At 41.7% G+C, this 27,757-nt stretch overlaps 1 protein-coding gene across 1 annotated transcript in view; it reads left to right on the top strand.

The window, feature by feature from the left end:
* The first annotated feature begins 23,999 nt into the window (after window positions 1-23,999).
* Window positions 24,000-27,757, top strand: part of STAB2 (stabilin 2) — an 85,471-nt gene continuing 81,713 nt past the window's right edge. Inside the window, exon 1 of the mRNA XM_074869483.1 lies at window positions 24,000-24,083. Coding sequence (XP_074725584.1) covers window positions 24,000-24,083 — 84 coding nt within the window. The remainder of the gene's footprint in view (window positions 24,084-27,757) is intronic.

Genomic DNA, 27,757 nt, shown 5'->3' on the forward strand with positions numbered 1-27,757 from the left:
ATGGCTGAAGGTGATTCAGTTTTAGTGTTTCTTGACTCTTAGAGATCTTTTTCACAATGTTAATGTTCTCACCATAATTTGATGTAGCATTTTAGAAAAAGCTTACAGGAAATTAGGAACAGAAGTATAAATCCCAGAGGCAGAGGCACAATTATCTGGGGAGCCATATCTTTGAGACAGTATCATATACAATTTCTCCAATAAAATTTTATGGGCAAAATGCTGAATGTGAGATAGCACAAAGCAGAAAACTTCCTTTCCTCACTGTCTCACGTCAGTCTGAGAGCAGGATTCCACAAAGCTTTGTTGACAGGGAGCGCTTCACGAGTTGGAGGTCACAAAATCTAGCCCCAAGCCAATACATACAGTTCCTCTTCCCCATTTCCCTCCTTAGCTCTCTCCAGCCCTTCCACCTTCCCCAGTTGGTGTCCTGCCCTGTCTCTTCTCACCTCTCTGTGTCCCTGGGGCTGAGGACAGGTATCAGACTGGCCTGACCCAGCATCACAGCACCTTGGGAAAAGACCTTGCAGAAATGTCACTTAGCAGGAGATGTAGAGGCAGCAAGAAAGCAAAGGAGGCGACTTCTGATCTGGAAGTTCTCAGCCCCATTTTGGTCCCACTAAAGTTAGTCAGGGTTAAACCAGAGGACATCAGTGGCTACCACATCAGGCTCCATCATGTTCAATTAACAGAAATAATTCCATGATATGGAAAGCTATTTATCTACCCCTATTTGCCTTTTAAACAGGACTCTTCTCTGCCAGCTTCATGCCAGTTTTCACGTTCCAACACGTTAGTGACATGCTACCAATGCTGTATTTGATGTTCCCGGGGCTCTTCATGTTACCTAGAGTCACATAGATCTAAGTGTTCTCAGTTCCCTGTTGCTGGTACACCTAGTTTCATCAGCTCAGGTTATGAATACAAATGTCATATATATTACTCATGTTGCTTTCTAATTTTAAGCCACATTAGACTTTACAGTAAGGACCATATTCTACACTCTGCAGGCTCTACCCAGTCCCAGTGTCCATAGGATGGCACGCAAGTGAGTACGGAAATGAAGACACAAATTTTCCCTAACTACATTAAATCTCAAAAAATCAGCCAAGCTAAGGCAGCCTTATTTTACATACAGCTTACAAGAAATAAATTATTCCTTTTTCAAAATGTTGCTCTTCACAAGAATAAGCATAGTCAGGTGGACTTTAGTAGCAGTGCAATGTTCTGGTAAGTTAGGTACACATGAAAAGGCATATAACACTTTTTAAATCATTTTTCAGTGAATTGGGTCCAACTCATCAGAAGTGTAATCACAGGGTTTGCAGATGATAAGATTTGTAGTTCACTTACAAAATTCATTTTTTCATGTATGTTAATTACTGAAATATTGAGAATAGAAGTATGTCTAACAATGCTTTGTTAATGAGCTAGAACTCTGGTCTTTTTCTTTAATGTTTCAACCTCTAATTCTAAATCCTGCATGAAATGGGCATGTAGACGGTTCTATACACCTTTTTTTAAAAAAAAAAATTAAGGTATTTGAAATAACTTAGGTCTAGACAACTTCTCTGGATAAGAGTATGGAAAACTAAAATGTTTCTTCTAAACAATGGACTACCACACTTATATCTAATCCCACTCTTGTCTGCACTAACATAAATCAGGACAATAACTAAAGCCAATAGGATGACATGGGGTCAAACCAGTTTGAAATCTGAATGAAGACCACACACTTTTCATCCTTTAGAAACACTCGTACCGTTTTGCTGTTGCTTCTCCTAACTAAGTTTCACTTTCTGGTTTTCGCATACCAGCATTAGTCTAACACATATACATGGATTTAAATTGAAATGAAACAAAAATAAATTCAATTAAATGGTGCTCCCCAAGGGTAAGTCAGATAATTTATAAGTGCTCTGAACCCATTTCTTTTAATGATATGCAGGATTATTAAAATAATAGTTTTGAGATAAATTTCAAATTTAAAATTGCCGTTATAAAAAATCCAGATCTGGTTCATTTTTTCACTGCACGGCAAGCCTCGAAAGCTTTCTCAGCTTGACCAAGGCATCAGGGGAACAGCTCCTTCAGTCTCTGACAGCAAAACAAGATTGTCATTGACTTAACAGAAGGGACACCATCCAAAAGCTCACAGAATTCAGTGAATCAATGGTGACTGGACCTGGTGCAGGCAGAAGAGGAAAATATGATTCCAGTGATAGTTCACCATCCAGAAAAGCAACAGATTCGCAAGTCAGGGAAGGCAGCTCTCCATCCTGCACTCATTGATATTGAAAAATCACTGGATAATAATTTATTTTGGTGTCACAAGGCGATGCATTAGTACTATATAATTAAATGTATTTCATGTGTTTTAACATCTATTTTGCTGCAGTGGCATTTTCTTCCTTTTTTTTTTTTCTGTATACTTTTCCCTTTGATGTCTAAATTAGGTGAAAAATGCTAATGGAAAACATTCAGTTGTGGTACAATGTGTTTCCCTGTTTCATTCAAAGTGCCATGAAGAACTTCATTTAGATTTTTTCCTTGTTACATTTTCTGAGTTTTTTCTATTAGTTTTTTGCTTTCTTTCAAATTTTCTTCCCTTTTGTTTTAAATATTGGAGGCTCATATCTTACTCAGTTTGTGGCACACAGATTCCTTCTAAAGCCTCAGATGGGAGTTTATCATGCCCTTCAACTGCTCATAGTTCATTTTAAACAGTAGCTTTGTCCTCTTCAGTTTGAGATAAAAATCCTTAAAATCAAAGGCTACTAGTTAGAAGAGCCTACATTTGAAGTGCCTTGAAGTCTTTGGTTTTCCTTTCATTTCTGTGGGCCTCGGATCAGCCTGTACAGTCCTCTTTGTTCATTTATAACCACAAAGAGGAGATTCTCTTTTATTTATCAGAACTGTAGCCACTCGGATGAAAAAGACATTTTTTTATAAGTGATGTTACAGAGTTACAGTAATTTAATGATCTTATAAGCTAAAGGCTCATTACGTGTCTCCTTTTAGACTCCTGCCAACGATCTGAGCAGGACTAGCCTATGCACAGAGACCAGGCTGATCTAACTAAGCTGAACCCATGTCTGCAGAAGACCCAGACTTGTTGGAGCGTGTCACCAGAGTGAAGCCAAGCACGAGCCTGAGGTGGCTTGCCAAAGCCGGTGGGGTAAATCAGGAGCCAGGCTTGGCCCCACGCGCCTGTGCTGGAATCTGAGCTGTCACCGCCACATGGAGCCAGGATTGACTTATTAAGAGTTTGATGAGAGGCACTTGGTATTCTGGGAGGAAGGCGGCCTTTGCGTGTGCATTGGGAATGAAGGAGTTATGGCGTTTCTATGGGTCCTGCAAGCCTTTTATTTCATTCAGCTCTCTGCTGCTGCACAGCGTGAACTGACTGAGCCCCAGAAGAGGTTAACGAGCACAACAGCCATCATTTGTGAGGAGTGGGAAAGAGCCATGTGCTGCACCAGCTTCTTTTCAAGGCTCCTGATTTTTTTTTGTCTTCACACTGGCACAAGGGCAAGCACCCAGCATAGCTTGTCTTGAGGAGCTTGGCAGCACTCTCCTCTCCTGGCAAACCTGACGAAGCCAAATAAAGTAATCTGTGCATTGTCTATTCCTTCGCTTGGGTGACTTTTAAGATGGGAAAAAAAGAACTGGGGGGGATAAGACTTTTGGATTTGGGACCCTGTTACCATTCATACCCTAAGCATCTTGCTTTGGACAAACTAACTGAAACTGTCTATTGAAATCCCACCTATTAAGTAGAAATTATTTTTTGAGATAGTTCCCTCTCCCCCCATCCTCCTCCCTTCTTTTCTGAAGCCATCATTGCATAGATTTATTCTATTCAGCCCTCACATTAGCAGATGTGAATGAGGGAATCTGACTGAGCCTGTCAAGGCAAAGAAAGCCATGAAAGAAGAGAGAGAAGAAACATTACACAACTATAATGGCAGCCACAATGGAAATATGCTGGCGTGAAAACAATTAATGCAATCGGTGCTCTAAGTTCACGGCTTACCCTGAAACCAAGCAGCCCCTGGAAGCACGAAGCTTGTCGCAATGTAGGGACAAACCCTGAGCCACCGAGGAAAACGCAAGTAAAAAGGCTTTGCTGTGCATACAAAGCTGGTCCAGGAAGGGACTTTAGCAAGTCACTTCTTTGCCATAAGCTTCTGCAGCAGCTGCCACATACTGGAGCCTTGCTCAGAGACCGAAAGGTGGCCAAGGTAACATACCACAAGGCTTCGCCTCACTGATGTGCATGAACCCTTGTGACCACCCACTGGGTGTGAAGGCCGGTCTAAGCAGCCTTCCTCTCCTCTGCCCATCTGAGGATCCAAACTCTTCCTCTTCCCAATGGAACAAAAAGCTAAAATCCTGAAAAGGTTTGCAAATCAATAGCCCGGGGAAGAGAAGGGGGAAGGTCATCTGAAAGGTTTTCTTTTGATCATCTCAAGTGCTCCAAACCAGAATAATAAAAATTTTCATCTAGAAAATATTGAAATACACAGAATTTGTTCTTTTCTGAAAACAGGCTTTGTTGTAACTAAATACCATCTCACAAGAAAGAAGAAAGAACATTTTCTGGAGGTATCTAACTAGTTCTGTTACAAGTACACCCATCTACAACTGACTTCAGACGTCCCTCATAGCACTTAGTCACACAGAACTAGTAGTAGAGTACAACATTTGCACAGCAGAGGTGCCAGCTTCCCAAAGCTCATGCCACTAATGACCCATGGTAACAGAAGCAATAATTGGACAAAAAAAGTGAAGTATTACAGAGCATGTAACTCCTTACCAGCCTACATGGCAGCAGGTCTAAAACAGGATTAAAATTCATAACCTGATTTGGATATTTTTACCTTCTAGGATTAATATAAACAATACAAAGGAAGACAAGGGAGGGAAGTGGAACTTTTTCCCTCTGAGGTCTTATGATGTAGGAGGAGATACAAAGAGAGACCTTCTGCTGATGACATGGATCAGATGCGTGACCATCTAAATCACTAATCATCTCCTGGGCCTCAAGGGCAGAGATCAGGCATGCCTGGGAAGGAGTTGCTAAGGGTCCCTCTGAGCACTACCAAAGATTTCACCCACCCATCTCCTCCATTTCCAGGAGCACCCTGAGAGGGCAATGAATTTTACCCTTTGAGGCAACCTGATTTAGTATCTTCTTCACAGCCTCAACTTTAGGGGCTTTCTTCAACCTGCTGCACAGCTACAGCAGCACTTTGACACAACTGTCACTAGATCTCCCATCTGGTATGTACACATGTATAACTGTTCAAGAGGGCATCCAGTGAACTTAGCCAGTTTTTATTCCCTCTGCTCATGTCAGAATTTACCTTTAAAATACCTTAGCAATCTGAATTACAGACTGAATAGATTAAAAATATGTTTTAAAAAAATATTTATTTGGTTATTTACAAAGAAACTCTTTTTCTTTTCTAAAATTATATGTGCATATATTATGTGACAGGTTTCTAGCTGTCTCCCCACATTGTACCATTTCATTTGCATCTTGTTTCCTTTTAATGCAGCAATAAAAGAATGGTATACATACTGTGGTTCTATTTATAACCTACCTCCTTGTATAAATAGAAATGATCCCTCAAAATGCAAAGGAGATTCATCAGGGTCTTTTTCCTTTCTTTCTTTCTTTTTAAAATCACAATTTTCCTTTGTAGTTATAAATAAGGCTTCTTTTCTTCCCTTTTGTGAAAGTCTAGGGTAGCTATCAGTCACTGCTGTAGGTCACAAACCTGTTACACACTACAGCGATAAATCACTGTCAGGAAGCAGCTACTGTAGAGTTAAACAGGGCTCTGTCCCACATAAATGCAGCAACACATGCAAGTGGACCTGCAGTATCCCACTTCACCTGAAAATCCTACAACTCACAGTTATTTTCCAGAAGAGTCCCCAGCAAGTTTTTTCTCCTTTCCATTTTCCAAGGGAGATGCATGTTTCCCGTTGAGCTCTGTAGGAGCCCGGGTGCCCCAGGGCAGCCACTGTCAGAGCACTGAGTTTGGAGATCTTGGGGGACTTTGCTGCTTTGCTATTCCAGGTCTAGTCCAAGAAGCAGTCAATGAACCAGAGGGAAAGGGAGGGAGGAAGGGGGAGATGGTAGGTGACACAGAAAATCTGGCCCTAAAGAAGAAGGGCTGAACAATAGTTTTACTGTTACAGAAAATAAATGAGTTTAGAGTCAGTGCAAACATACGGCGCTATCAAAAAACTCAGCTTGTTAGGAGAAGGTTTGCTGAGTGCCAAAAAATAAACTGGGTATCGAGTGTCGTACATCAACTTTCAAATTAAAGTCTGAGCCTCAGACTTGGTACATAATGGAATTAGTTCACATCTCAAGTTTTAATTTCAAAATGACAAAACTGTATATACATCACCCGGTTATCTTATTGCTCCACTTCATATGTAGTCCCTAAGGCAGTACTTAAGCTATCCAAAGGAGTATATTTTCTCCACCTCTTTTTGTTCAAAAAAGAGTAGACAACATAAACAAGATGTTATAAGCCCTCTATGCTAATTAGATTATTATTAGAACGATCAACTTCTAACTATTTGACAAAAAAGCAGAGAAAATGAGGAGAGCAGCAGCAAGCAGCGGTGTTTGCCAGCTCCCTATTATGACAGGGTGTAAATAGAGGTTAGGCTCATGCCTCCGTCTGCGAGGAGGTCACATCAAACTGCTTTCACCCCACAGGCAAGGTGAAAACAAGACCACACAAACAAAGAGGAATTGAGCTTCAGCTGGCATGACTGGAACCAATGCCAGTCAAAGAGTTCATTGAACAGTTCAATCATTTATCTTGACAGGATATGATTCTTTTCAGGCTCCTTCTAGCACTTGGGCACAGCCAGCTCCTTAAAAACTGACACAGTATTTAATACCTCTAATGATCCAAATGAATATTTAGCCTAGAAAATTAACTTTTGATAACAGTGGCTGATATACCCTCTTATGGCATACTGTGTTTATCAAATGTTACGGTAATTTATCACTGGGGAAAACAGAATGTTAGCTTTTATGGACAGACTCCAGTGCTTCTTTTTAAATGAAAGTTCAGAGAGGGATTTACAGTGGTCCGTACCACACAGGTTGCCAGAGTATGAATTTGACATCTTTAATGCCAAAACACATACCTCTGTCACTCAAAAGGAAGCAATAGGGCTGCTGGACCTCCCATTCAGCAGAGTGTAAATCGTGCTTCGCACGTTCATCCTGCTTAGTCTGACTTCCAAACCTGTAATTATCAGAGAATTTTCACATTCTCAAGAATTATATTATTGATGTGTTTTAATATCTCTGGATAGGAAAACCAGAATTTTAATAAAAAAGATTTAGCCAAGGCTGAAATTAGACAGTAGCAGGTCCCAGTTTTCTTGTAGCTTTGGTCCAGCTGAGGGATTTCCAGGTTTCACAGAAGTCTTGCTGCAAGAGTGACCATACAGGGATAAAAACTTGTGAGTGTGCAATAAGATTTCTTCCCAGATCCATTCTGTGCTACATCACAGCACTGTGCAGCTTTCTGTGTTTTATCATTGATTATACGGGGAATGGATCCAACACTATTTATTTTTGTAGTCCCACCTACGACATCTCTAGGCCAACTGAACACAAAGCCAACAGCCTACTCTCCCTTTTTAACCAACTTTGGATAACCCTCCCCTTTTCTTACAACTATCTGGCTCTTTTTCTAGCTGCTCTTGAATGGATTTTGGAAATACCTCCTTAAGTCACAAATCACAGTTTTTCTCCCCTTGTTCTGAAAATATTTAAATTACATTCAGGGGCAATTTCCCTACTCTCTGCTGCCACAAAACCACTTTTCGGGCTGCAACAAATACAGTATTCAACCTACCTGATAAATTCAACTTTGACATCATCAACATATCTCTGATAACAACCCAAAATCAGATGATCTAAGTGAAATGTGTCATACTTCAAACATGCACCTAAACCCAAATCTGCAGAAGGGCTAAAGCCCCAAAGTGCAACTTGAGCAGAAGTTAAGAACCAGTCCTCACAATCCACACTAAACCCGTTGGCACAGCATATAAGTCCCCCTCATAACTACTAGCATAACTACAGCATCTACTTTTAAAACATACTTAAAATCCTCAATCAATGTGGAGAATCCATCTCGGCCCAGGAGGTTGCTATATGGATTTAACTGCCCCAACTATAAAAAAATACGCATTACTTTTCTCTTTTGAAATTCTCTAGCTATGCTTTCCTCCTACATTACTGCCTTTACTATAGAGGTACTATAGCTAGCATTTTTGCCATTAGTTACCTCTTCACTTTGTGTAATTAAAAAGAATTAGCCTCTTCAATCTCTTACAGAAAACCAGATTTTCCAAGACCTTCATTTTAATACTAACACATTGATATTAGGGCATTGTGGCAATTAATGTTTAGTATCTGTAAGAGTTAAACTTATGTTATTGTCTGTGTGTTCACGTCAGAATTCGTAATTGCCAGTGCTCATAATAGAAACAGGCAAAATATCTGAACTTATATTTTTGGACCAATGGCATCAATATGAAAGTTTTCATTCAAAATCTTAATTATGCTTTATATTCCTAAAAGAAAATAATATCATTAAAAATGTTCTGGTTTCCATAAATTTTACATGGGGTTTAGAGAAAGAAGTGCCTTCCACTGAGCAATTACAGAGATGCCCTTTTAGGAACACAGTTTTCCAGCACGATAACATGCCCTGTCCCAGGGCTGGTGACACATTTTTGCAGTGAAGAGACAATGGAAAAATAACCAAAGAGAGATCAAATCCCCCATTTCCTGAATGACTGCTCTAACAACTAGGCCGCTCAACAGAAGTCAAGTGGTACCAGCAATGCCCCTAGCACATGCAAATGAAAATACATATATGGCATCCAAGAACCATGTACATCCTGAATTTGTCGCAGACGCCATTGCCCGCCCTACTTTTCACTACAGTTGGGGAAGAGCTGTTTACTCTTTGATGGCAGGCAAGGACTACAATATCATTAGAACCACAAATTAATAACACAATGCATACACTAATACAGGCCTGGCAAGCTTTTATGATGGACAGAGAGATGTCTTCACCTCTCTGTCAGGCTACTCAAGCTAGTTAAGTGCAACAGGCTTATAAAAGGATGTTTCACCCCTCTTCAGGCTTTGTTCCGCTCCCACCAGGCTGGCAGTGTTTCCAGGCACCCGTAGACTGAGAGAGCAAAGGGCTCTTCAGACCATGGGACAAAAGGTGGGTACACACAGGAACAGAGGTGCCCAGGCTTGCATGGTGCTTCTGGGGCTCTCGCTATTTCTACTGCACAGAGAGACTGGGGCAAAAAGGCACCCAAATGCTTTGTGATCCCAGGCATCCACATCTTCAGCTGCACTCAGCTGAGTTTTTAATTGATATGGCCATACGTCCAAGCACTTCCTAAGCATTAACTCAGTAAAGAGAACAAAACCCAAACGCCTTCTGAAGTCATCAATAACCAGAATGAGAGAGATTTCTGAATACTTCTGTAAAGGACTCTGCATGACCACAAGTCTACGAGACAAAACATCTCAGTGCATCTATCACATGGAAAGCAATTACAGAAAAGCAATCTGTAGCACTTGCTGACAAATAATAATTTAGGAAATAGAGAATAAAATACACCCTACCTGGTATCATAAACTGTAGTTTCACCAAGGGATTTTCATGCTGTTATTAAGTTTGAGAGACAAGCTCAAGTGGTTTAAATAATAGAAAGAAGAAAATACAACTTCTACAACATTATGTCTCAAATCACACTTCTTGTATATAATATATAGGGCAGCCTCACTCCAAACACATTTGAGATTTTCTGTTTAATGTTCTGCAGATGATGTTTGTGCTCTGTGCAGGTATCTAATTTCCAACCAATCTAAGACATTACACCGGGGGCAGCATGAGGTTATAGCAACAAGCCAGTCAAAAAACAATTATTCAAAGACTGCTCAAAATAATACTGTAATTCTATCTATTGTGCAACCTTTGCTTTCAAAGGATAGAGCAATATGCTGATCACTGGACAGGCTTTTCATAAAAACCAACAAAATATAGTTTAGATATTCTTCCTCAATTTTAAGCAAAAATAATAAATATTTCACTTTATGATATCACTATCATATTTTTTTAGTTCTGCATGAGTGCCAAGTGACCAAACACTTTTAATTTCTCTGCCTCAAAGGGTAAAATAAGTGAGAGTATAAGTTTGCACCAACATCTTGTTTTTGGATAAAGAAATGATAGATGAAATACAAAGTTTTTATGGCAAGATGATGACACATCTAAGGCATCTTGGCCAAGAAACTGAGATAACAGATTTTCTTATGCAGCACGTGCAAGAATAGAAATAAATGATTAAAGATTTGTGAATCCTTCAAGACAGACAGTCTGCTCTTCCAAGGAGTGTAGATCCCCAACTCCATCAGAGCTATACCCATTTATATGACCCAGCCATTTAGACTCCAAAGTGTAATAACGCTTTACAAAAGCCTCTGAAAGAAAAGAAGTGGTTATGGAATAAAGTTCCTCAAGTGGATTATTAACTGACTGAAACATAGGAAATAAAGGAGAGGAATAGTTTGCCAATTTTTCACATTAGAGAGAAAATATTGACCAGGAAGTCAGACGCATGACTAGGCTGAAAGAGTAGGTGAAAATGGAGTTAATAATGAGGCAACAAAATATATCACATTACAAAAATATTTGGGGAGATCAATTGTAAGGCCAATTGAGTGAAGAGATGCAAAAGGATTTCACAGCAAGTCAGGAGAGACAAGCAGCAAATGAAATCCTGTATTAATACACACACACACAGAAAAAAATAACCATGACCCAAGGATGGTCTTCAAACCAGTATTTGCACTCTATAAAAAGATCTGGGAGCTTTGTGGCTCCCTGTCTGAAACATCAGCTCAATGTTCAAGAATAAGCAGAGAAGTATATACAATGCTAAGAATTTTAAAGAGAATTGAGAACAAAATAGAATACGGTTATATAGCAACAGAAATCTATGAGGCACAAATATCTTGAATGCTGTAGACAGCTTGGCCTATCCTGTTTCTAAAGCAACAGAGGTGAACTAGAAAAGGTTCTAGCTCAGAGAAGAGCACAACTCAGGTCAGAGGTCCAGAAAGACCCCCGTATGAGGAGAAACTGGATAAACTGTAACTCTTGTAACTGGGAAAGAAATAATAGGGGCAGAAGGTGGAGGGATATAGTACAATTCCACAGAGTCACAAAGAGCGTATTAGCTATTTCTCACACCCCAACACATAGGGACACACAACCACAGTGTATGACAGAATGTTTGAAATGAAAGAGATGGGGTTTTTCACACAGAAGTACTTTTAAAACATTGTTCTACACTTGACCTGTTTCTTATACTATTTTGCTAGACATCCCATACTGGACACTGTCAGGAAGAGGATGCCAGACTAAATGGGCCTTTGATTTTACATGGTGTGGTTATCCCTATGCTCTTGCATTTTCATATATGTTAAGGGTTAAATTCAGAAGAATGTCTTCACTCAGGAGTTTTGCCAAGAATACAAATTTGGGCATTTTGCCTGTTAAGCACTGTGACAGGAGTTAGTTAAATCCAACTTTGTAATGGACACAGTACTTAAAACCTCCACTGCTGTCCTCAGTGCTGCCATCCTTGACTGTCATCAGCACATTCTCTTTTCCCCTTAGTCTTTGGTCTTGAGGTATAACACCAACTGAAGAATTCACCCTCACTCTTCTACCATATCTCCTATTGTTACTTATCAACAAATCTGGAAACTTTGCTCGATAATAGCATTCAGGTTTTAACATGATAGATCCATCAATGGAAAAAGGCAGCTTTGCACTGATCCTGAATTAACAATAGTACTCCCAAGTGCAACCTATAGCTGCTCTACTATTCTATTTTTGTGGAAATTGTATTTAAAACAGCTCAAATTATGAGAACATATAAAGGCAAATCACATACATGGAACATGAAAATTTAAGGTTGATAACATACATTGCTTTGTGGTAATAATTTCCAGAAAGAGTCAGCTTTTACAACCAGACTCAGATGCTATTTACTCACCTAAATAATTATTAGGAGGTTTTCAAAGGAGCTCAGCACTCAGTGTGCTGAAATCTTTTGAAAACCTGGTTATAATAGTCACAATGGGAACTGAGCTCTTTTGAAAAACTAGTCACAGCTGAGAGTGCCAAGCCAGCAAGAGCTGGATCTCAGACAGAAAACTTGCATCATAACATCTCTTGAAATACTCAGTGGTGGTTGATGGGAACAGATGAGTATCTACTCTACCCTCTGACTGCAGCCTGCATCAGATGAACAACCAGTTGTGATTTTTCCATTATATTGATTTCCCAAAAGGAAACCTGGGTTCCAAAAACCCTTTTCTGAGGGAAGTTATTGATTTTGAGGCATCAGTTCGATATTCCCTCAGAACTTCATTTCCATGCTCTGCAGCTCCCAGCACCTCCAGGCAGCCTATGCTTCCCAATGTGTGGATCCACAGAAGCCAAACTAGCGAGTAAGAAGGAAATCTACATCTTAAAAATTGTGGTTTGGTAGAATTTTGCCTAATGGGGACTTGGAAAGGAGATATCTGCGGCCGTCCTGGGCCCAGGCCTCTGTAGTCCCATAAACTCTGCAGCTCTTCATTTCAGGTTTCTTATTCGTTGGAGTCCTTATGCCCCTAGGGTGTGTTTTAGTGCCTTGGACGGTTTCAGGTGCCTCATGGTATCCCACATGGCTGCCAGGTACTAGCTACTCCAGAAGGCCACAGCACTCACTAGTCCTGAACACCCAAAGGCATCCAAAGAGGCACTAGATGACTGTTTAGACACCTAAATTGCTCCAAGCCTTTCTGCTCCTCAGCAGAATTTGAGACAAGCTACTACATCTCTGAGGAGTCCGGTGTGCCAGGTAGATGCTTTAACCAGCAGGCAAGGTAGAAAAAGGTGAACATTCTCATTTTATCTGAAGTAAAATTTCTTCAACTCAGCCTGTGAATACTTACATTCTGAGTTGTAACAAAACAAACTTGTTCAAAATCAAAATACTTTCTACAAGAAGTAAGTTTGCTTCTTACAGATTCTAGCTATATGCTGCATAGGAAGTCTGTGAAACAGTTTTCTGCGTGGTTCCTCAACCACAAATTCTAAGAGATATGAAGACTTACCTACCTACAATTAGACAAGAAAATAAGAAGTAGCACTAGCAGAAAAGATTAAAAGTTTTTTAAGCTCTTATTTACAGAGAAATAACTTTTTTAAAGGCAATTCTTTCAAACATTCTCTTACTGTAGAATTAAAATAAAAGAAAATTTAATAATTTCCCGTTTACCTGCTCTACACACTTCTACTCATTTTATCTCTTTTTAGCCTTCTATCTACTCCACAGACATTTATCACTTCATATTTTTCTGATCATTGCCATTTTCATTCTCCAGATCCTTCCAAATCCTTCTATATTCTTCATGGGATGGGATGATCATAACTGGACACCACAGTCAGAAGAAGGCTGAAGAGAATTTCTGTCATTAAAATATTCAGGCCACATCTTTAATTATCTATTTGGTGTTCTCCTAGGAAGCAGAGGTCTTTCCCCCCAGAATATCAAACCAGAAGCTAACATTTAGTTCATCTTAGCATATTAAAGCTATTGAACAAGGTGAGGTTCATGAGGTTTTGCCACAGTGTTCTGCAATAATGTTTTTTCCGCAACTGATACCTGAAGTTTTTATGTAATTCCACATCTGCAGGTCAAAATTTAAAAACAAATTTTAAAAGTTGAAGTTTGAATTGCATTGTCCTACAGTGCTATTCCTTATCCGTAAATAACTATGCACAGTCGGTCAGCATTTGTCGTGTATGTACATTCACATGATACAACTCACTGGGGCTGCAGGGACTTTGGGATTCTGGCTGGTCTAATGTCACTGATGATGCACAAGAAGAGGATGCAAAAGAGGGTGTCAATGTGTAAGAGTCTGTCTTTACACTGCTCGAATCATAGAATCATTCAGGTTGGAAAATAGCCTTGGGATCATCGAGTCCAACCATCAACCCTACTCTACAAAGTTCTCCCCTACACCATATCCCCCAACATCTCATCTAAATGACCCTTAAACACACCCAGGGATGGTGACTCCACCCCCTCCCTGGGCAGCCTATTCCACTGTCTGACCACTCTTTCTCTGAAAATTTTTTCCCTAATGTCCAGTCTGAACCTCCCCTGTTGCAGTTTAAAGCCGTTCCCCCTTGTTCTGTCACTAATCACCTGTGAGAAGAGACCAGCACCAACCTCTCTACAATGTCCTTTCAGGTAGCTGTAGAGAGCGATGAGGTCTCCCCTCAGCCTTCTTTTCCTCAAACTGAACAGTCCCAGCTCCCTCAATCTCTCCTCACAGGATTTGTTCTCCAGGCCCTTCACCAGCTTCGTTGCCCTCCTCTGCACTCGCTCCAGCGCCTCAATATCCTTCTCGTATTGAGGTGCCCAAAACTGGACACAATACTCCAGGTGTGGCCTCACCAGTGCAGAGTACAGGGGGACTATCACCTCCCTACTTCTGCTGGTCACACTATTTCTAATACAAGCCAGGATGCCGTTGGCTTTCTTGGCCACCTGGGCACACTGCTGGTTCATGTTCAGTTGTTTGTCAATTAGAACCCCCAGATCCTTCATTTCCACACAGCTCTCCAGTCACACCTCCCCAAGCCTGTAGCGATGCATGGGGTTGTTGTGGCCCAAGTGCAGGACCTGACACTTGGCCTTGTTGAAGCTCATCCCGTTAACGTTGGCCCACCAATCCAACCTATCCAAGTCCCTCTGTAGTGCCTCCCTATCTTCATGCAGATCAACACTCCTGCTTAACTTGATGTCATCTGTGAAGTTACTGATAATATACTCTATGTCCTTATCAAGATCATCAATAAAAATGTTGAACAGAAATGGTCCCAACACCGAGCCCTGAGGAACACCACTTGTGACCGGCCGCCAGCTGGATTTAGCTCCATTGACCACCACTCTCTGGGACCAGCCAGACAGCCAGTGCTTGACCCAGCAGACCGTTCGCTCATCCAGCCCATGAGCAGCCAGTTTTTCTATGAGAATTCTATCGGGAACTGTGTTGAATGCTTTTTGAAAATCCAGGTAGATAATATCAACAGATTTTCCCTCATCCAATAGTCGGGTCATTTTGTTATAGAAGGAGATCAGGTTTGTCAGGCAGGACCTTCCTTTCATAAACCCGTGCTGACTAGGCCTGATCCCCTGGTTGTCCATTATATGACTTTTAATGGCACTTGATGCTCGATGAATGTTGCTCTATGCTAATTGATATTAAAATACATTCTGCAATCACAGAGGCAGATATGGTGCTGGGTGAGTCTTGGAAGACTGTCTGGCAGAGACATGAAAAGATACATCTGCAAAGACAAGTGATGTTAGTGGGGCTGAAGAGTTAAGATTGCTCCTGCTTAGAGTTTCACATCGTCAGAGCTTGTTTTTGTTGCTTATAACCTCAATTGAAAAAAAAAAGATTAAAGCTCTAGTTTACGGGTGGGTTAGGTTTTGGGTTTTTTTTTAAGATAGATGATTACATTTCCAAAAGCTTAAAAAAAATCAATTTTTAAGTCAAGCACTCAAAAACTAGATAGTTTCTGATTTATAACAATCCCCACACAACCTAGTTTTTCTCTCTTTGAGTGAATACTTCATATTACTGTCTCTAATTGCTGAACTGAATACTACTCTTGGGGAGGGCATTCAATTTTGGACTCCATACTTCTAAATATGTGACTTCTCCATCAAAACTTTCAAACCTGTAGCTTTTTTTTAATATATATTGGACATTCAAAATTCATCTACATTTGTGGATGAGGACTTTGTACAGTTCTTCACAAGTGTCTTCCTACTTCTGTGCAGAGCCTTGCTACACATATGTGAGCCCCTGGAGAGGTTTTTCTGCATATGCGTGCTCAGCCTAATCTCACTGCCAGTTACAATAACTTTACATTTTTATGCTTATTTAGACTTTCCAGTGTGTTTAACACAAAGTACAGTCTTTTTACCATATCTTTTGTATAATTGGAAAGAATCCTTGTATGTTTATTTCATCACAGTAAGAAAACAGATAACTTTCTAATGAGGTTTAGTCTTCAACATACAAGGTACGAAGTAGATTTTTTACATAGAACTTCAGTAGATGCTCCTGTGTATATGAAATTTTTTATTCATAGTGCATATACAACTCAGTGGCAGTCAGAGGAGAGGGGATAGTTCCCTGCATGCTCAGTTTTTGAGGTGCAGCGTATGTTCATGTAGGTGTCTGCATGTATCCTCTTCCCTCTACCTCATGTCCTATGTACTCTCTGCAACAAGATGAATGCTTCCAAACTCCTCCGTCATATAGAAACCACACACCACTTTAATATTGCGATAATTGCATTTCTTATATTTAGTTTTTATATTTATTTTATACATTTTAATATTTTTTTATATTTTATATAATTTTTAATATTTTTTTTTTTATTTATACCTACATGTTTTCAGACTATTTTAAGGAAATCGGTACACCTCAGTAAACTTGTTCACACTTTCACCCTCCGGCGTGTCTCCTCTGGGTTGCAGTGGGGTTAACCCACGCAGGGAGCCGCCTCCCGCACGGTTCTCGCAGGGGTCGTGGTGACCGAGAAGCCCCCTTCCAGGTGCTGCTGCCTGCGGGTTTAGGATGGGGGGTTGAGCCGTGGCTTGGGCTCTGCTGCCCTCCGGTGGTTCCGCGGAGAGGGTCCGGGGGTCGAAGGCAGGGCGGGGAGGGCTGCAAAACCTCCCCAAAACAGGGCAAGCCAGACCCCGGGGATGCCAGGTAGAAAGCCCACACTTGTCTCTGCCCTCCCCAATAGGCTGCAGCAGGTAAGATTTAAGGAAAAAAAAAAATGTATGCACTGAACTGAAGAAGGATGAAGGATGCTGGTGGAGAAACTGCATTCTTCAGCATTAACTTGCACTGGAGTTATCCTCACCCAGGGTGTCACTTTTGGAGACACTGACACACACCCATAGTGAAAAGCAAAGTACAGAAAGGAGAGAAAATGTAGCCAAGGCAGAAGGGAGAGCATCTTTAAACAGTGGAGCCAAAAACGGCAGCCTGAGCTTCCTTATCCCAAGTCCAGCTCTATTTCTTAGGGCAGTGGTTTGCAACCTTTGCTGGCCTGCAGCCAGCTAACACACGCCAGGCAGCACCACGCTTGGCTCTTCCCAGCAATATCAGATGTCCCTGTGGGCAACTTGTTGCCCTTGGGTCATAGTTTAGGGATTACTATGCTTCATACCCACACTGTGTTACCCCATCTAGCACAGCACACAACTGATCCCCTTTAGCCTGATGTAAATCACAGCAAGTTTATATATCACAAGGAGGAAGACAATGAAAGATAACATTGTGTTATTCTATTTGTGGAAATTATGCCAGCTTGTCTTCTGCATGATTTTCTTTCTCAAATGAATTTTGAGATGGCTTTTCCTAGACAAGATAATTGGCTGAAATCAATTCACTATAGCCATAAACACACACATTTGGATAATGTTATAAAGGCTGCATTAAAAAGGCAGAAAAAGAAAAGTGAGCAAAGGTTGATTGCTCCACATCATTATCTGCAATTCAGTTCTATTACTAGTAAATTATTAACTATATTAGGCTAACTTTGTTTAAGTCTGACTAGTCAAAACAAAAGCATTACTATGAAAGCATAGAAGCTCTACATAGGCCAAAATTACAGCAAACTCTCTGCATTGTCTAGAACAAGGAAGGAAGTCAGCAGGTAATAACACCACAGTAATAACACTGCTTCCCTGGCTCCACAAGCTCCCTTACCTTATGGTGCCTGGGGTTCCAAACGTCCCCAGTCCTACCATGGCCAACTGCTAAGATCTGAAACATGTGCCCTGCTTATCTACCAGGGGGGCAAAGAAATCAATGTAACATTTACAGCAGCAGAAATCCATGCTCTACATCCCTCTGTCCATCCCAAATCCTGGAATCTCAGGGGTTTCCTGGTATTTTGGCCTTACACACTGCAACCTTAGCAGAACTGCAGAAGTACAAGACAGACATACCAACAACTAGAGTCTCCTTCCTGCCTGCATGTTTATAAACTGCAAAATAGGTTTGCTTAAGCATTGCTGTCAACACCCATTTGAGCCACCTTCTCATCTTGTTCCCAATTATTTGTTCCTAATTTCTGATATCCTTCTACAGCATGTTAAAGCTGAAGCTTCTCACACGCTGACGTTACACAAACAGGCAGATGTTAATTCAAACTACAAGTTTATTTTGGTGTATTTATCCAGCAGCTCATAACTGTGATTCATTTGATTCCAAATCTGTGCAAGGAATATGTGCGGTATTTATACTCTGTTAAATATGAGATTTAATGGTTTTGAAGAGTGTTATGTCACCAGGAAGAGACACAGTGTTCAAAAAAGTCAAATTTTGTACCAGGGCAGTACCTTCTGCGTTTATCATGCCATTAGCTGGCAGCAACATGGGACCAGTATCTATGCATTGTCCATCAAGAGCTACAATGCGGGAGATGCAGAGGAGAGACAGGGACACAGTATTCCTTTATGCCACCTGCACCTTCCAGATCTGGGTTCCTAAATCCTACCCTTCACCCCCATGGCACTGCCACTCAGGAGCCCTGTAGCTTCACCCCCCTGTACATCTTGGCCTGAATGTCTCACAGCTGAACACGGGGAATGCTTCCCACAAATCAGGGACTTATTTATAAGTCCTATATCCTGCTGGATCTACAGGACATGGGGCCTTACCTATGGCTTGAGCATGACTTTCATTTTTTTAAGCAAAATATTATTGCATGAAATAGTAGCAGAGGTACTTGTGAGCAGCCCCTGATTTTGTGGTCGTTCCCTTTAGAACATGGTGCTGATGATAAGCTCAGCCTTACAGCTCCCCCACCTAACACCCCCTTAAAATTTGTAGTAAATAACATTGTCCAAGTTAGTGCCACGTACGCTACTCTCCTCATGTCTCCCTAGCAAAGCCCTCTTTGCCACGGCCTCAGCTAGAATGCCTTTTGTTTACAATTTCACCAGCTGAAAGACTCTTTTGAGAACAACAAAAAAAGAGGGGAAAGAAAGAAAGCTGAAGAGGCCACTATGAGGATCTAATCTATGGCTAAGACCACCCCTTGACTGGCAGTCTGCATTGCCATCAGCTGTATGCATCATGAACGCATTCGGGTTTAGATCAGCTGTCTGTGCCTTCTCCCTCATTAACATTGATAAAAGAGATGGCCTCTGCCGGGCGCACGGCATTCCTCAGCATACCAGCTGCAGCTCTATCTTAATGCATCCTATGGGCTTGGAGAATTAATTAGTTCTGATAGTCACCATGTTTCAAAATGATGGCTGTCATAACCCTGCGGATAAAATTACACACCCCTAGAATTTTCCACATTGCCCATTCAGACTCTCCATAGGCCACCGTTGGCTTCCTCAGATGTATGGCACTGGAAAGATTTAACTTGCCAAACCCTTTTTTTTAATCTCTTTGTTACATTCCAATTAAGTCTGTGTTAATCAAAGGCAGTATTTCCCAAATATCTCCCCCCTCCCCAAGCCTCCTCCTAGGCAACTTGATGGTTTGTGCCCCCCTTCCTCCCACCTACAATTAGCATTCAGACTTTTCTCTTGGCAGAGCCAAAGCCTCCCTCCCCCTAGGAAGCTTTCTTCTTCTGAGCACATTTTATCTTTTCCTACCCCTCTGCAAGGTGCTTTAGCCAGTTTCCAAACAAAGAGCAAAGTGACTTTCCTCAGACACACAGAGCCTCAAACTGTGTTCAAACACCCCCGGGACAGTTTTCCTGCTGTGACTGTCTCTAAAACAGGAGCTACATACAGTAAATACCAATAATTCATTTATTCTCTACTACCTACTTTCAAATTACTAAGTAAGAATATTAAGTTTAGCTCAAGACTGCCCTCACTCCTGACACTCTCTAAGACCTCAGTAACAAGGCTGTTCCCTTGGGAGAGGAGCTGAGCTGGAGGTAGGGTGGGACGTACCAGAAAAGCAGTACTAGCTTTTATTACACAGAGCTCATGATTGTTCAGGCTGCAAGGGCTGTTCTGCTTCAAAATGGTCATATTTCTTTTTTATTTCTTCCTCTAAAATGGTGCTTATGTCATGATTGTTGCTGAAATGGCTGAGCTTTGTATGAGTCTCTGAGAGCTCATCATATGCTGTTCAGCCATCTCTGAGAGCATTTCACGTTCAGAAAATTCAGGGGAACTATATACCATGCAAGTCATGTAGTCAATAATCAATTAAAAAATTTTTAAAATGCAAGAAATTATGTCAAAACTATGTAGAGGAAGGTGAGTGCTGCAACCATCATGTCTGTATCTCCACTGGTTTTTATTCTTTAAAATTGGCCTCATGCGCCAGATGTCTGGCTCTGAGAAAGAACAACTAGCTCACTGTAATGCTGAAATAAGTTGCAGCACAAAACATTGTTTTCAAAAACACCTACATAAATGAACCATCGCATTTTCAGTGGTTGGTTGACATTTTCAGCACAGAAATAGAAGGAGCAACTTGGAGAGAGGCAGTAGGTGGATGAAGAAAGTAGAAAGGCAACCAACTCACATTTACTGAAAGCAGGAGCACCCAGTCCAGGAATGCAATAGCAGAGCAGAGGAAGGCTGTGACACACACGACTGTATGCCACAGCACATGGTATTTGCATGGTATTTGCAGTATTACAGCACACACAGTGACTCATGGTAATCTTTTTCACCAGGCTGCTTGCAACCTGAAAGTTTTCAAGGGTACAAGGGTGACTAGCAGCTGAGACAAGGAGCATCCAAGTGGCCAGGCTATCCCCAGTAAGGCTTGGCTGGGCTCGTCCATGTCAAATTTATCCCAGCTTTCAGGTGTATCCATGCCCACAGCCACTGTCACCCCCACATTTCTTGCTCTCACTTCCTTAATCTGTATCAACATTATTTTGAAAAAGCCAAGGGGACCAACTTCACAGACACATTTGTATTTTGATATTTGTCACCTAAGGCTTTCAAAACTTTCACCTTCTTGTACGAACCAAAGATATCCAAGACCTCTCCACCACTCCAGCTGGACACAGAGAGAGGCACTGCACAAAGTTAAAATAAAATATTCTGCTAAAGCCAGGAAAAAAGTAAGAGTAAGAAATGCAAGAGCACGAAGGTCTCAGCTGAGCTGTATAAGCAGCAAGTTAACAAGAATGTGGTAGCTTGCCACCATGACCCTGGAGGAGGACAGCCCCAGAAATACACAGGCTGAACAGCCAGGACAGGACACAAACACATCAAGAGCAGGAGCTGGAGGATGGCAAGACAGAAGTCAACACAGGCACGGCAATGCGCAGGGGAGCACAGTGGCAGGTGAACCCCCCACTGGGGATCCCAGCGGTGCGCAGCCCCTTGGCACCCTGTGGCCTGGGCACCAGCAGGGAGGAAGGAAGGATGCAGGTCCCAGCCTGCAGAGACCACGAAGGAAGGACGCAGATCCCAGCCTGCAGAGACCACCACCATCACGTTTCTAAAGGCAAAGGGCGAAACCTGGCAGACAGGGCTTCCTGCCCATGCCAACAGCACGCCAGCTCCCCACACCAGCACGGACAACAACGTTGGAGACAGCGGCTGCCTGGTACCTCAGGCACTGGCCAGGCCACCACGGCAGCTTCCTCCTGAGCAAGGTGGCATGCCAGCTCCCTGCCTGGCTGGCGGGAATGCTGCCACACTGCCCAGGCTGCTTCAAGTGCCAGGTGCTGCCTTCCCACCCCCCGAGTCCCCAAGGAGCCCTGTCCTCTGTGCCAGGTAACATATTAGCCTGTATTTCTGCCCAGAGAGGGGCAGGAGCTGGCCAGGCAGAGTTATTGTTAGAGCCTGGCACAGTCTGTACTTAACCTCTGCAAACAGGGAAAATCCCCATCACTAACATGGGGAAAGGGTGGCCAGTCCCTCCGGAGCAGGGAAAGCAGTCATCACAGTGGTTAGCAGGGAGCCTGCGCTCTGACACGAAGGGAGAGGAAGGAAAGGGAAAAAGAGTTTACTTCACACAAATGCCTATATGGGAGGTAAGAGCAGATAACAAGAGAGCTGATGTGTGTTGTTTTTTATCTAGACCTACAGGACAGGAAAGGGACATGCTTGATTTACAGCTCCTTTCATCACTACGCTGTCTGAAGTGGCAACAGGCAAGAAACACAGCTGACCTCAAGCTGCAGCAGAAGCTGTCAGCTCCTGCCATCACACACACAGGGACCAGGAAGACATGTTTTGCCCAGGTAGTGCAGGCCCTACCCAGGCAGCCACCCTGCCCACCCTCCAACAAGTCACAGCAGCAGAAGAGGAGAACAGGATGCAGCCATGGGCTAACATCGTATGGGAGAGGAGAGGAGATCTGCCAGGATTCTGCTCTTTTGGAGAAAAACCTAAGCTATTCCTTCCGCCAGGCCAGATTGTTCATTGTATGCAAAACCAAAGTAACATGAAAGGCCTTGACCTCAGAAAAGAGAAACGGCACTTCTCAGGGCCATACATACCGTCAGTGTGTACACTGCAACGCCTGGCTGCTATCTTGTCTGGATAAACAAGAAATGATTTACTTTCCTCATCGTATAGCAGAAAGGAGCAGGAAACATCTTGCCCTGCCATGTCCTACCAGCAATTTTGCAGTATTCAGATAGTATAACAAAAGTAGATAAATTTTTGTGTTATATGTGTATCACCACTGAGTTCTTCAGGAAAACAATACCGAGTTCAAGATAACAGGTTACAACTGCATCAAATGTTACAATTGTGGTCTAAAGGTGAATGCAGCATCTAGCCATGATTACAAATAGAAATTTGGGAGAAAGCACTACATTTACAACCACTGTGAACTCTTCAAAAACTTAACCCAGCTTCAGAGCACAACTTTGTATTAAGGCACCCTTATGGAGTGCCTTCAAATGATTGAAAAATGATAATGTCAGGGGCACAAAGCAAAGCTGGCATACTGGAGGCAGCCAAATTTTTCATTGTTTAAGACATGAGAAAGGCTGTCCTTACAAGACTGACCAGAGCAGCAGCAAAGAGCAGCACCAGAAAATTGCTGAACAACTCAGAAGAAAGAGAAACAGTCTTGCTTTCGACAAACGAAAATGTCTGCCTACTCATCCCTCCTAATCATATGGAAGTAACATAGCTGAGTTAATTTTCCTCTGCTTAGTTCCAGGAAACCAGTCAAAATGATTTCACAAAAATAGCAAAAAGAAAAACAAAATCCCCCTTTTTATCTGGCTAACTAAAGCTGTAAAATGTTCTTTTGGCCTCCTGAGATAAAGTCAGTAGTATTTCTCCCAGGATCACATTCAGAGGACCCACCCTTACGTTATTAGGGCTGATAAGCCAACTTCCAGAGACCCTTTGCTTTGCCTTAGATCAGTTGAACAAATGTTAATGATAACAAGCACAGCAGTTACCTCAGTCTCCTATCCATGCCCATCTAAAAGAAGAAAACATCTTCTGTCATAACAGTCCAGTGTCCTTGGTTTTGTACTGTCAACAGCTTCAGAGAGAGGGATAAATGAACAGAGCCCCATCAGGATATCCTGTCATTCAGTTAGGAAGGGTTTATTCAGCTTTGCAGCAAAAACTTTCAGCAAATACCCTGCTTTTTCAAATTTTTCCTGCCTGCAGGCAAGCTCCTCATGCTGTATCCTTCACTCATTTTCCTTCAGAAAGACAAGAGTCCTGTTAAACTATTTCCCTAAGGATGCAGAAGAAATAGCACGTCTAACAAACAATCACTTTATGTCAGAATTTTAGTTCTCATGTCTGAAGGTCTCTGAAGGAAAAAAATCAAATTCTTCACAATGGAAAAAAATGCAGTTGTATTATTCTTTTTGGCTTTTCTGTCTGCAGTGAAACTGTGTTTGACATCACAAGTCCCAGATGAGGTAAGAAGCAGCTTTTTACTAAAGTAATGAATTATTATATGTCTGTATTACACTATAGGGGTGGGAGTTGTTTCACTGTTATAGAGAGAATTGTTACCAGATACTGTATCTTATAGAAGAAAAACCCACTTTAACAGTCACTGATGCATATGACATTGAATTGTAGACTAAGAGATCTGTAATTCAGTCCTCTGAAATAACAGAAATGCATCTGTTCATTCCACATGAGAATTTGGCTCAAAGGATATGTCATGAGTACACTGAAAAAGTCTCTAAAAAATGGCAAATGTGGCAAAACACTGTAGCTGACATTCATTAAAAACCACAAAAGAAAACCGTTAGAATTTCTGACAAGTCAGAAGATGAAAGCAGAATTTTTTTCACAGTGAAAACTATTCACTCTACTAAGCACCAGGAGGAAAAGCTATTTCAGATAGGTGGGAAAAAAAATTCTAAGGAATTGAGCTATTGGAAGTAATTATACAAAGTTATAAATTTATAAGTAAAAGATTTGTAGACTTTTGGGGAAGTGGTGGATTTGTCATATACAAATCCTGTGGATCTGTGGAATTTCACAAAATCTGTTTTCACCACCTTTGTAGAGAGGCAGAAAGTGTTGGGTTACAAATCTGAGCCAGGAGTTCAACAGGGAGACATTCACTCGTCTAAACTGTCTCACAACATGAGACTTTAAATTACTGCATTCTGGAGAAAAAACACTGGTAGAAGAGGAAACAAAAGGACGGGGAGAAATTGGGAGGGAGGGGGAGGGGGGAGGAAAGCCACTCAGGTTATTTTTTTGTTGTTGTTTGCTTGTTTGGATTTTTTACATGGAAAAATACTTTGCAAAGTACAAACAAGTACTGGGAAATGTGTTAAACTTATTCTGTCTCTAAAAAAAGAGCCACTAACAAATCAACTTTCTTCCATTTTCCCTGACAGCAAAAAGGGAAAATGAGGAAATGTGAGAAAGTGGAAATAACCCCACCATTCCAAAACAAATCCTGTTTTACAGCTGGTAGTAGGGAAAGGGTATACCTTATTTTTATTTAGATTTTGCCTTTTCAAAATCTCTTTGAATTTTCTTGTTTCAAAAATGAAATTTTGTGGGGTGCCTTTTCAATAACAACTTCTGCAATTAGATAATTTTGGCCCCTCCTACCAACAGCATTTTTACTTCTGAACCTGAATATCCTACAAGTCCAGCAGTTTATCCAGGCTCAGACTCTTAATGGCTTACACCAAGCACCTGCGAGGAGCAGGACTTTGGTAGCATACATAGTTAAAGACTCATAAAAATCAGCCAACACTCTAAGTTTATGATTCTTCAACACTAACAGTACTGATTTGACTCCCTGGAAATGCTCACTGGAGTTACGGTGCTCAGACTGCACGTTTGTGCTGTGCTGGTTCTTGCTCTGTTGCTATGAGTCGTGTCTCGTTAAGGATGGGCTGTTAAGGTGGCTGCACTGGTGCTAAGCACCAGGGTTTTGAAAGGCTTGAAGTGTTCAAGCCCCCTCATGTTGGTGCCTCATGAGGTGACTTTGGGTGGGAAGGAAGGTGCAGAGATGCTCTGGTTTGAGTTTGTGGGAGTCACCTTAGACCAGAAGCCCAAAGAGCCGTGTCAGTCCAGTGCCTCACCAGCACCGGGCTCTGTCAAGAGGAGAGGGAGGCTGCTCGGTCCTCCCAGCATGGCACTGCTCGACACTGCTGTGCCAAGTGTCTCATCAAGCTGCATCCACTTTATACCCACACCTGGAAAAAGGTTTCATTTTTATTTCAAAGATGCCTGAAATGCATCTCTGCAACAGTAAGAGATTTTGCTATCCATATACTTGAACGCTACCCAAATCAGATTTCAACAGTACATTTATAAAGACTAAAATTTGACAAGTAAATAGATGTTGAAATATACTTATAACTGGGTGATGACTATCAAATGGGGTCCCTCGGAGCTGATGAAACTTAATCTCCTTATCAGTGTCTGTGATACATCCACACAATCTTCACTACCGAAACGTGCTGCTATGACATTGAAGGAAGGATAACTAACAAGGGGAGAAACTGCTGGGGTGAGAACTTCATCCAGGACCACCAGGCTGTGGCACATGTAGAAACCCTGCCTAAGGTGCCAATGTACCTGCCCAGGCCAACCGTGACCTTCTGCAAAGAGGCTGCAGCATCTCACATGTGCTCAGAAGGTCTGGTACTACCTGGACAGCACAGGGTTGCATTTGCACATATGCTGTTTGGGAATCCCTGGAGAGAAATACTGGGGGATATCCATTGAGCAACACATGACAGCACTGCAATGGGCTCCCTTTGCATAGCAAATGACCTGAAGCTCCTGCTGTGATGCTGCTGCACAAAGGGTTAATGGTCGATTTGCCAAGGCAGGGTCAGAGAAGACCTTGCAGGGGGATCGCACAGGTCTCATTCATGCACACAGGAGCTGCCCAGACAGGCTGGGTCTGACACTGCCTGTCAGTGTGGGCTACTGGCAACCGGACAGGCTCTGGAGGAGAGCTGGGGGATGACTCAAGAATTGGCAAACGGGAATCATAGCAGGGAATTCAAGAAATTTTATTTATTTAGGTGCATAAAGAAAATGTACTTTGATCTCAGACTATAAGTGTTCATAGGAAGGAAGTAGTAAACACTGTAACAGAACAGATTCCTAACTGCCATGCAAGCTACAGAACAATGGCTGGAGACTGAAGCAAAACCATCACAAATTACAACAGAAGCAACATACCATGGTTTGTTTCTCCACAACTGACCATTTCCAAATCAAATTAATGCTTTGTAAAAGATCTTGTTCAAACTAAGTTTCATTCAAGAAACTCCATTATCCTGTATTATGCTCCTCTGTTATAATTGTCCTCCTGGCTTTATAATCTGGGAAACTACTTAAAAAGTCCACAGACAACTACTGACACATATAGATAATTTTAAATAGATGATGCTGCTACAACTGGCCCCTACACACATGCACACGTGCATGCATGCACATACAGAGGGGGCAGGTACAGTTTTTCAAGACAAACATTAAGCATTTCCTCACATTGGTCTGGTCATGATTCAGAGGTTGCCTTAATTGACTGCTTAATTGAAATCCCATTCAGAGAGTTAATTTCAATTCTATTGTGTCAGATAGGAAGTCTCTCATGGTCAATATTGCTTGAGTGAGTTAAGACCACCTAAATGGGTCCATACTTAGAGAACAGTGGATAAATGTTTATCTTGGAATAGAAAATGGAGCACTTCACAGTACTTCCTCTCCAAGAATGATGATTTCATTTATTACTTTTTGTTGTTTTTTAAAGATCATATTTTGCATTAGATCATTTCTCACTGTTTGTGAATTATGAACTTGCTTTTACAAATACTCACCAGGAAAAAAGGGTTCAGCAAAGACTTTCTGCTTTAAAATAGGTTGAGTGCTTTAGCAGTAGGAAACAGAGAGTTTTGGGTATATAGACGTTTTCAAATCTATGATTTCTACAACCACAACATACAACACCACCTCTGTGACAATACACTAAGCCTTTTCTCCTTTTGGCCACCTTCTCAAGTCATTTGTCAGATTTGTGTTCTTGAAACTGGGACCTCCACAGCAAGGGGCATTAGCCCTTGGCATTTGGGCTAGAGGACTATGCCATGTTTCCCAAGCT

Source organism: Strix uralensis, chromosome 5 (genome assembly GCF_047716275.1).
Source record: "Strix uralensis isolate ZFMK-TIS-50842 chromosome 5, bStrUra1, whole genome shotgun sequence".
NCBI lineage: Eukaryota > Metazoa > Chordata > Aves > Strigiformes > Strigidae > Strix > Strix uralensis.